We start from the raw sequence: 11,972 nt of genomic DNA on the forward strand, positions 1-11,972 counted from the left end.
TGATGTAGGAATCAATCAGCATGGTGGCTCCAACTTTCTCCACAGAGGCATACATTAACGATTCCGAATGAAATTACTTTTGCCTTTTGCTTTAATCTAGTTTTTAAAGAAGAACAGAAAAAGACGACACTTTCATAAAAACAACTCAAAGGTATGCTTAAGAAAGATCATCTTTGTGTAGCAGTAGTGGCTCAGAGCCTCTGCCTGATGACCTAAAAGTCTAATATCATAACTGCGGTGTCAAGCGGGTGCCGCTCCGCACCGCGACACAGCGCAGCGCTCTGTGGATTCGTCTATAGGGCCTGGCAAAAAACCCAAAAGGGGGCGTCAACAACATGTACCACATGGAAGAGGGGGTCAGAGACTACATAATAATGATGCTATTCTACAGATTGACGTGGATCACAGGGTTTGTGACCGAGTTTGTAAACAGTGACTCTTCCGTGCTGCTATTACATACTTTATTAACTTACAATGGTGCAGACTTGCTCAGTTTATAAGTCCCATAACAGGTCGCATCGTGGGAATGAGGTAGATAAAGGAGTTAGATTTTTCAGCTTTCCAGCCTGGAGGCAGGACGAGTTAACAAAGAGACGACGGATGGCTGGCTCGGATCTCAGCATATCTTTCTAATAAATGTTCTTGAATATTGAAACATTGTCATTCATATGTAGCGTACCATGAGATATCATAGGAAATTACTCTTCTGAATCAGTTCTTAATGATTAAAAACAATGAACACAGTGATGTGGGCACAGGTAGGCAGGCTGTATGTAGATGTTGAGCAGGTATCAGAATGAGTTACATCTACAAGCTGAATTACACTCTTGTGTACTACCAAGATGTGAAACAAATCGTACATAAGCACAGCTATGTTATATTTGTGCATTTATAATGTCACGTTACATAAATTCTCAGAAAACAGCCGCATAGGATGGAATCCAATTTTGACTGGGCCTGACCGATGCTGTGCGGGCCACATGCGCGTGCGCGACATGCATGCACGAAATTCGTATTAATTAATTCTTATTTTTGTCTTCAATTTTCTCAAAATATTAAGTCAAGTGTCTTTTAGATTGACAGGTGTCGTGATGTCACGTCCCGTTGATTACAAAATATAAACTATAATTCAAACGACCATAAAACAACTGTAACAACACACTCTCCCAGCCTTTACTATTACCACAATACTGTTTTGATAATCTACTGGTTCCGTGTCAACTTCCCTGAAGCTGAACAACACGCTTGGTTAATCGATAACATCAAATGGAGAATGGATCAGGAATGAACTCCCCACAATAATCGAGTAGCCTACTGGACAGCTGTCCTGCAAAAACATTTCCAAACGCGCCAATACTGTCATAACCCTCCGCTAACATTCTGCTGTGTTGGAAGACGGATTCAGACGCGCCTAAGATCACTGGTCTCTTGAACTTGATACTTTTCTCTTTTGAAAAAGAACTAGACACTTTTTGGATTGTGATGACATTATCAGAGGTTTCAATTTTTTGTATTGGCCTGTTATTGTTTTAGTGTTGCTGTTTTTTCTTACCCTGTGTAGGCAATTTTGTTTTGCCTGTATTGTTGTATGTTGATTGATTATGTAAGTCGTAAAAGGCTTTATGTAGTATAACTATCATTCTTATACTGCCTGAGTGGCACACTGATATATGCTTTAAAAGCCTGAAAATTTGTTTGGAGAAGTTATCCATCGCAAAGCCTATTGTAATATCTAAGCTAAAAGGTGTACGAACATAAATCATTTCAAGAGGTTATTCAACTCTCTGTGCCTTCCAATCACACATCATGGTCATTTGCTGAATGCGTGAGGCTTGTACTGGCCATGTACTGAATATTCTGAATAGACCGGTTACTTGATTTGAATCCTTTGTATCCTTTGAAACAGAGGGGTGTCGTTGACCACTGTTCTGCTGAATTCAGAAAAGCTGTCCTAAAAAGGTATAATTTAAAACATGATAAGGCTATAACATTATTCAAGGAATAATGTTTTCAGACATATATAAGAATATAAGCCTGTATTTGGCAAAAGATTAAAAGGAAAATGAATGGAACAATTTCAATACTTTTTGCACCCACCCTTCGTTTGTTGTACAAATGGGTGAAACAAACAAACAAACAAACAAGCAAAAACTTCCGGTTGCCAGTGAACATGGAGGGTTTGGTAAGAAAGATACGTTTTTCTTTTTTTAACGTGTCTGTAGACATCAGGTGACCTTTCACATCAGAAAGTTTTATGAGGTCACCTTTCTTTTGTTCAGGTTGTAGAAGTGTGGAGACATTCTTCAGGTCAGAATGCTCCAGGCTGCCATGTTGGATCATCTCATCTTCATTTATAACATCCATCTTCATCCTCTTACATGCAACCTCCTGATGCTCTTCAGACTCATTATCCACAAACGATTCCTTTTAAGAATAAAGATCACAAGATTATTTAGTTATGCATTTGATCTAAATTTGATAGACATTGATTTGATCGCAAATATAGACTAAGCATATAGTAAACACACAGAAAAATAATGGTTCTTTAAAAGGCTATATGGTTCCACGAAGAACCATCACCTCCTACAGAAACATTTTATTTAGTGAACGGTTCTTTATGTTCCTCTTATGGTTCTAGAGAAGATAACTAATATCCTTCCTCAAAGAACCATTTTTGATGGTTCTATGAGGCACCTTTAACCACTTAAAGCCTAGCATTCTAATTTTAGACAGTAGGTGACAGTAGGTGAACATTCATCGTAAATAGCAGATCTACAAGCTCACAACGAGTCACAATGCAACGCGTTGTGAGATTGTAGATCTGTGGAAAAGGAGCGGACCCCTGGGAGATAGTGGTCAATGAAGTATAGGGTTTAAGTGATTATGGGTTCTATCTAAAAACCATTTAAATAAATGGTTATTTAAAGAACTTTGTCTGAAATGGTTCGTCTATGGCATCACGCTGAAGAATCATTTTCACATCCAGTTAGCAATCTTTTTTTCTGTGTAGCTCTACTTTCTAACCATAGTTTCATAATTATGTTTCAAAGCAAAATAGAAGCTGTTTCACAGCAGACATTGAAGATCCACGGACCAGTCACACGCCCTAATAACCACAGGTGTATACAAACATTCCTTTCACCTCTTTGATGTCCTCCATTCTCCCAGAGTTCTCATCCCACTGTGAGAGTCTTGTGTCTTCATTGACCTGGACCAGGGTGTGTTTCTGCAGTGCTGGGTCAGTGTAGTGATGCCTGACATGATTCTCACAGTAGGAGGCGCTACACGTCACACAGGTTTTGACGGCTCGGAGCTTGAGGCTAGAGCAGATATCACAAGCTACATCTCCAGGTCCAGCCTGTGGCAGATTGGGACAAGCTGGACTAAAGCTTGTCTGCTGGAGAGCCTGCAGTGTCCAGTTCAATGCTAGGTTAACAGAGAGTACAGGACGGGTTGGGTAGCTCTTGTTACACAGTAGGCACACATAGTCTCCTGTAGGGCCTGGCTGGGACCAGTGAATATTGATGCAATGCTCACAGTAACTGTGTCCACAGTGAAGGGAAACAGGGTTCTTCAGAATGGAAGAACACAAACTACACATGACACAGACTGAGGTCAGCAGACTGGAGCTGAACTCACTGAGAGAGGGGAGAGTGAAGAGAGATAGTGTGGGAGAGAAAGAGAGATAAGATACATGATTGTTTAGCTGCGTTTGTGTTTGTAAAACATCTTTGAATGACATTTTACACAGAGTAACACTGTCGTCTAGTGTCTAGTATCAGCTTCATGTGGAAGAGGGTTTATTCATTGAGGGATTCTATTCTATGGGATTGACAGATATCAGTCATCAATATTTTAATTGGTTGAAATGTGTCTGTACCTGCCAGGTAAGGTACGTAATGTCTTTGTAGAAAAGGTAAACAAACATGACATCTAAAATAAAGGCATCAATGGGAAAGTTTGATGTACAATATATGGCTGAACCTGTGAATAGACAATGACATGTATTTATGGTGGTATAGTCCTTTAACAGAAACATAGTAATGGTGTAACTTACTTTAGGCATTCTCTAAAGTTAAAAGGGTTATCCATGGACCAGTCACTTTTCATAGACAGACAGCTAGGTGCAGGGGACACTCCCACACTGAAACAAAGCAGAAATGTATGCTGGTAACCAAAATATCAACAATAACAATGACTATTATTATTACAATTATGATTATTATTATTATTATCATTATCATTATCATTATCATTATCATTATCATTATCATTATCATTATCATTACCCTTATTATTATTATTATTATTATTATTATTATTATTATTATTATTATTATTATTATTATTATTATGCTTATGCTTATGGTTATTATGTGATTAATAGTTGTGTAGGCATTAGGCAACCATCTAGTTTCTATGCGTTTCTATATTTTTGTTCATTCTCACCCCGAGTCAGGAGTAGTGAGTTCTCTTTTAAAGTTACCAGGGTGATCCATGGACCAGTCACTTTTCATGGACACATTACTGACAGCAGGAGACACCCCTCTATCCTGCTTCATCCTGTGACTGACACACGCACGCACGCACGCACGCACGCACCCACCCACCCACCCACCCACGCACGCACGCACGCACGCACGCACGCACGCACGCACGCACGCACGCACGCACGCACGCACGCACGCACGCACGCACACACACACACACACACACACACACACACACACACACACACACACACACACACACACACACACACACACACACACACACACACACACACACACACACACACACACACAGCTTTAATACACAGGAAGACTCTGTTGTATTTTAAAGGATCTACACCATGAATTTAAAAAAAAATATTTGATATTTAATATCATATGGTGTATGTCCCTCAAACCTTTTTCAAAAGGTTTGAGCCTAAATCATCACTCAGATATACTCATCCCAAGTCAATTGTCTCTGGCTTATACAGCACTTTCAGCTGCAATACCAAAACGTCCTCTTGGGCAGGGGGGGGCTACTAAGCAATTCTGTCTGTTAATAAAAAAAAATATTGTTTGAGGTGCCTGTTTCACCCACTTCCGGGGGGCGGAGCCAAAATCCGAGCCCGAAGTATTTGTTCGTAGACCCCCACTTAGGGGGGGTAGAAAAAGTTTCGGAGCGATTCGGGCACTTTTCATTTAACATTGGAAACGCAAGTGACATCACTTGCATTGCACATTCTGAAATGGCCTGTTCAGACACGCCCATTCTGAAAATCTCTGAAATGAGAATGAATGATTGAATGTTAAAAAAAAAAATACTAAAAACCAAAAAAAAAAAATGAAATTCATGGTGTAGACCCTTTAAAGACCAGCTGAAATGTTACCTCTACATATCCTGATATATTTCCTATTGCTTCCTCAGCCCCCTGGAGGCTGGGACTATGGGATTTAACCTCCTGCATGTTGTGTTGCAACGTAAACAAATGTTTACAATTGTTTACAAATTCCAATTCAGCATTGCAGCACTGATTATACATAGAGTAACACTGCCCTCTAGTGTCTCAGCTTCATGTGGAACAGGGCTATTGGATTGACAGTTGTTAGTCTCATTAATTAATATTATTAGAGGTTGAAATTGGTTAGCACCTGCTGATGTAATCACACATTATGTTTTTGTTAGACAGGAAGCAATTAATGTCAAACTAGTACAATAAAAACATAGTACAATATATGGCTGAACCTGTGAATAGACAATGACATGACAATGAGAGAGAGACATGGAAACGGAATAGATTGAAGAGAGAGAGAGAGAGAGAGCGAGAGAGCCATGGAAACGGAATAGATTGAAGAGAAAGAGAGAGAGACATGGAAACGGAATAGATTGAAGAGAGAGAGACATGGAAACGTAATAGATTGAAGGGAGAGATGGAAGCAGAATGGATTGATTGGACATCTCAACCTATTGCCATTAACACGAATCGAACCCTCAACCTTCGGATTGACAGGCTGCAACACTACCTATAGTGCTATAGCTTTGTCCAGGCTGAGGTTGTCTGTTGAAGATAATAAACGCTTGCCTTTTGTCATGAACCAAGCCCCTGTTTCACTAACACTAAGATCACTCGTTCACAAACCATTTACCAATAGATAAATTGTATGTCTCCTCGGAACCGAAACCAGTGAAAGCAGACGATCTACAAGCTCAGAAACACGTTGCTATCTGAAAAGTTTTGAGATTGTAGATCGGCTATTTTCAGAATGAAGTATGTCATACATTGCAAAAACATACCCTCTCAAATAAGCATTTCAGGTTATCTTTAACAATTGCATATGCATTAATTGACACAATAATGTTGTGTGCAATGCAACTTAAATGAAGTCTACATCAAGTGAGTCTTGAACTGACGACCTTAAGGTTTTAAGGCACACGCTCAAGCGAGAAGGCATTGGACCAACAGACAGAAATTGTGAAAAAATAGATCAAACAGATGATACAGTTTCACGCAAATAGCTGAAAAATCCTGGGTTTAAGTGTTTTTCAAACTGCTCAAAATTGCAGACAATCTAAGGGCGGAGCTTACTGGTCAACGTGATAGATGTGTTCCTCATGAGTCAAGGCACATGTGTAAGCAGGTTTAATGGCTGTCGGCCAAACGAGGCATGACTTTTGCCTGTTTAAAGTTTGCATTTTAAAAAAATTGCTAAAGCGCCCCCCTTTGACCAATTGGAGTAAGATTGGTTTCAGTGATATTTGGAATGACCCTCTACATTACCGCAAAGTTTCAAAGAAAGAGTCTGCATGTATGTGTTAGGGGCAGATGAATAATTGTCATAAAACTGCAATATTCATTGGCTCATTAAAGCTTCAATTTTTCACTTAGAAAAAATCAGCTCCCACCGTTTTGTCGGCATAAGTCCAAAGTTCATGTGTAAGTTTCGTGCAGATTACTCAAAAATCCCAGGAGGAGATAGGTTTTAACTGTTTTTCATATAATTCAAAATGGTGGGAGATCTAAAGGTCAGAGGTCAAAAGTCAGAGTGTGAAAGTTGTTCATCATGAGTAGACGCATGTGTGTATTGAAGTTTTATTGCTGTAGGTCAACAGGGCATGAGTTGACCTGTTCAAAGTTGGCATTTTCAATTGAGTGCTATAGCGCCACCTTTTGACGAAAGATTGTGAGATTTATTTCTTGATAGTTTTTCATGACCATCTATCATATGGCCGAGTTTCGTAAAAATCGTATGCACGGTTCAGCCAGAACTGGCAAAAACGGCAGAAGAAGAAGAAGAAGAAGAAGAAACAGAATAATGCCAATATCAAAACGGAGCCATGCTGGCAGCCTGGCCCCGTAATTATTATTACTATTATGATTATGATTATTATTAGTAGTATTATTATTATTTTGAATATGATTATGCTTATGATTATTATTATGTGATTAATAGTTGTGTAGGCATTAGGCAACCATCTAGTTTCTATGCGTTTGAAGCATTTTTGTTCATTCTCACCCTGAGTCAGGAGTAGTGAGTTTTCTTTTCAAGTTAAAAGGGTGATCCATGGACCAGTCACTTTTCATGGACACATTACTGACAGCAGGAGACACCCCTCTATCCTGCTTCATCCTGTGACTGACGCACGCACGCACGCACGCACGCACGCACGCACGCACGCACGCACGCACGCACGCACGCACGCACGCACGCACGCACGCACGCACGCACACACACACACACACACACGCACACACACACACACACACACACACACACACACACACACACACACACACACACATAGCTTTAATACACAGGAAGGCTCTGTAGTATTTTAAAGACCAGCTGAAATGTTTCCTCTACATATCCTGGAGGATAGCTATGGGTTTTAACCTCCTGCATGTTGTGTTGCAATGTAAACAAATGTTTACATGTTAACACATGTTTACAAATGTTAATTAGCTATGTTTGTTTGTAAAGCTGTGTCCACCATGTTAGTATGACATTATACACAGGGTTGCATTACTCATGGGATGGCCTTGCACACCGTGCAGGAACCTATTTGACCAGGAGCACGCGCAGGCACACGCATAGATCTAAAACAACTTTAAATTCACACCTCAACAAAGTTTACAAAGGCTCCCGACTCACACCAGGAGAATTAACATAGGAATGAGCCTAGATGCATATCAATTGTCCATTGTGTGGCCTGTAGTGTAGGTGTTAAGCGACATGCGTGTCACGTCATTAAAATAGAGTGCAACTACGTTCCAATTCAGCATTGCAACACTGATTATACATAGAGTAACACTGCCCTCTAGTGTCTCAGCTTCATGTGGAACAGGGCTATTGGATTGACAGTTGTTAGTCTCATTAATTAATATTATTAGAGGTTGGTTGAAATAGGTTAGCACCTGCTGATGTAATCACACATTATGTTTTTGTTAGACAGGAAGCAATTAATATCAAACTAGTACAATAAATAATTAAATAGTACAATGTATGGCTGAACCTGTGAATAGACAATGACATATTATGGTGGTATATAGTCCTTTAACAGAAACAGTAATGGTGTAACTTACATTATAGATTCTTTAAAGTGAATAGGACGATCCATTGACCAGTCACTTCTCATAGACAGACATCTAGGTGCAGGGGACACTCTCTCTGGTTTTACAAAGTGAACCTCACTGAAACAAAGCAGAAATGTATGTCAACCAAAACATCAACAATAACAATGATGATGATGATGATCTAGTTGTGTAGGCAACCATTTAAATACACAACTATATGTTACCGGATGTTACTGTGACACCCACGTTGTTACTGTGTTACTGTGACCCCCGGCCCCCGTGTACTCCCAGACCCCCGTTGACCCCCGACAGGCCGGGGGTCCACAGGAGTCCGGGGGACAACTGGGGGCGGGGGTCCACGGGGGGCCGGGGGTCTGGGGGACCACGAGGGGGCGGGGGTCCACGGGGGGCCGGGGACTTCCGTGGACCCCCGGCCACCACGGGGACCACGTGGACCCCCGGCCGCCATAGACAATTTTTTTTCGGGCATGTAGATCTTCGATTTTCGCATTAGAGTTGAATAAGTGTGGAAGAACTCATTGGTTTACGATTGGAGTCATTGGACTAACAGCTATTTCACAAAACTTGAAGAACAAGGCACTGGATTAATAAAGCTTGGCTGTTAGCCTGGTCCGGACCAGGCTAACTTCACAGCTAAATTGCCATGGTAACTAAGGCAGGATTGCTTCAATTTTAACTGCGTCACAGTGACATGAAAACAATAGGTAACCTCACACTGTAATTGTTGTGTTAAATTGTGACTGTAGCCTGAATGCATCAGAGGTCAATTGTAAGCAACAACAGAGACTGCCAAGAGACACTTTTCTGAACTCTGACCTCACTCGACGGTCCGCCACACTTTTATCTACACGTCTCCGGCTTAGCTGAGAGTGTGGCGTTGTAGGGGAGGTGTCCCCGCACGTGTGCATATGTCAGAAGTGTTGGCATCCACAGCCGTCTCCGGTCCAGTGTCCACTATTGTCTGAAAACGGCACTTTTCTGACCTCTGACCTCACTGGACGGTCCACCACACTTTTTTCTACACCTCTCCCGCTTAGCGGAGAGTGTGGCGGTGTAGAGGGGGTCTCCCTGAACCCGTGCGTATGTCACAAGTGTTGGCATCCCCAGCCGTCTCCGGTCCAGTGTCCACTATTGTCTGAAAACGGCACTTTTCTGAACTCTGACCTCGCTCAACGGTCCGCCAGACTTTTATCTACACGTTTCCGGCTTAGCTGAGAGTGTGGCGTTGTAGGGGAGGTGCCCCCGCACGCGTGCGTATGTCACAAGTGTTGGCATCCCCAGCCGTCTCCGGTCCAGTGTCCACCATTGTCTGAAAACGGCACTTTTCTGACCTCTGACCTCACTGGTCGGTCCGCCACACTTTTTTCTACACCTCTCCCGCTTAGCGGAGAGTGTGGCGGTGTAGAGGGGGTCTCCATGAACGCGTGCGTATGTCACAAGTGTTGGCATCCCCAGCCGTCTCCAGTCCAGTGTCCACCATTGTCTGAAAACGGCACTTTTCTGACCTCTGACCTCACTGGTCGGTCCGCCACACTTTTTTCTACACCTCTCCCGCTTAGCGGAGAGTGTGGCGGTGTAGAGGGGGTCTCCCTGAACGCGTGCGTATGTCACAAGTGTTGGCATCCCCAGCCGTCTCCAGTCCAGTGTCCACTATTGTCTGAAAACGGCACTTTTCTCACCTCTGACCTCACTGGACGGTCCGCCACACTTTTTTCTACACCTCTCCCGCTTTTTTGTGAGGTTATTCCCACTGTGGTCCTTTGAGTGCAAATTATGTGTAAACTGAGTTTACATAGGTACATTCATACAATTTTAACATACTTGATACTTCATACATGAAGTAAAATAGCAAAGAACAACATGGGTATGTAAAAGGAACCTATCATGAGCAGTCATTATAGGCAAAAACAAAAAAATATTTTTTGAATATAGTAGATCTACAAGCTCACAGCGCTTTGCAGTAGTTGTGAGCATGTAGATTGGCTATTTCTGAACAGCATAAGCATAAATCAGGCTTAAGGGATTAACTTATATCTATGCTGAATAATTGCAAAAAGCAATGAATATAAATATGGGTATATAAAAGCTGTAAAACATACTACTGTAGGTGTAATTGTAATTATGTAATTCTAGGTGTCTGCTTTAAAATCAGGGTTGGACTGATAACATATAATTATTACCTAACTATAAACCTCTATCACGTTTCAGGAAATAACAGCAGTATGAAAGGAGAGGGTTCATTTCCTGAGACATTTAGCAGGGAAAAACGAAAGCAATAACATAACGTTTTCAGGACAAACATTAATTAGAGAATGCATGCTTAGCCATTCAAAGTGTTTCTAACCTATAACGCAGTGGTTCTCAAACCTTTGAATAAAGTCCTGTTACAAATGGACCCATATTTAGGTGTGAAGTGCACATTTAATGGGGGTCAATAGCCAATTTCAATCTGGAACAACCTGGCACTTAGAAGTGGTCTAGTATAAGCCATTTAAAAATACATACTGTACATCATTGTATTTTTGGGCGGTGTAGCCGCCCCTATAAGTGGGGTTGGGACTCCTCATTAGCTGTATTGTGATTGGCTCATTAGTACACCCCTAGCTGTACTGTGATTGGCTGACTCTATTGGCTGACTCTATTCAGCACTGTGATTGGCTAGCGAGACACATGATGACATTAATAACCTATAAATACGATTATGCACTTCAAAAAATAAATTTATTTTTTAAGTGAGCTTCCATCACTATGATGACCACTGTGATGACCACACCGCCCACTTCACACTGGGTGTGATTTTTTATTTAAATACAATTGTGTTTTTTTTTTTTGAACTTGCCACTTAAGGTCCTTACACACCGGGGTGATTTTTTTCATGCGAATAATACGTTTTTTTTAAAAAACCTTATAAAGTCAATGCAAGCTTCCACATCAGTTTCGCGGAGCGAAAAAAGCGTCTTTTAATTATTCGGAACGAGTCCGAATTTTGCGTATATTCGCATATTCGCCGGTGTGTAACCGCCTTTAGAAGTGTTCTAGTATGAGCCATTTAAAAGGCATACATCATAAATGTATTTTTAAAATAGATTTGTGTCTTTTAAAAAACATAAAAAAATGCACGATCTTATTTTGAAGGCAACCGGAAACCTTATTTCTGCTAGCTCGAAAACCGGATGTCCTATTTCTGCTCACGGAACGGAGCTAGGGTAGACTAGGATCATGTTGCTGATCCGGTCTGGGTCTGCAGCGGATACGGAAACAGTGCGTGCTTGTATGTGTGGGTGTAAATTAGAGGCTACAGTAGGCGGGTTCTAGACCGGATCACACTGTTTCATTCACAATGAAAAACCAGGCTTTCAACGGGAGCTGCGGAAAGCCTGATGAGGCG

General features: G+C 41.4%; 1 protein-coding gene across 5 annotated transcripts in view; it reads right to left on the bottom strand.

Moving 5' to 3' along the window:
- The window catches only part of LOC308095781 (GTPase IMAP family member 8-like), a 50,849-nt gene that overhangs the window by 38,001 nt on the left and 876 nt on the right, over window positions 1-11,972 (bottom strand). The window contains exons 1-4 of one of the 5 annotated variants that reach the window (XM_080442833.1): window positions 7,506-7,715; window positions 4,058-4,144; window positions 3,143-3,638; window positions 2,265-2,424 (exon numbers count right to left, since the gene is read on the bottom strand). The exons of 3 other annotated variants lie outside the window; for them this stretch is intronic. In XM_080442833.1, coding sequence (XP_080298959.1) covers window positions 2,265-2,424; window positions 3,143-3,638; window positions 4,058-4,144; window positions 7,506-7,618 — 856 coding nt within the window. In that variant the 5' untranslated portion in view covers window positions 7,619-7,715. Of the gene's footprint in view, window positions 1-2,264; window positions 2,425-3,142; window positions 3,639-4,057; window positions 4,145-4,449; window positions 4,570-7,505; window positions 7,723-11,972 lie in introns of those variants that run through there. One more of the 5 variants, XM_080442830.1, reaches the window with a different exon arrangement.

This window comes from Gymnoscopelus braueri, assembly GCF_963280865.1.
Source record: "Gymnoscopelus braueri genome assembly, chromosome: 11".
Lineage (NCBI taxonomy): Eukaryota > Metazoa > Chordata > Actinopteri > Myctophiformes > Myctophidae > Gymnoscopelus > Gymnoscopelus braueri.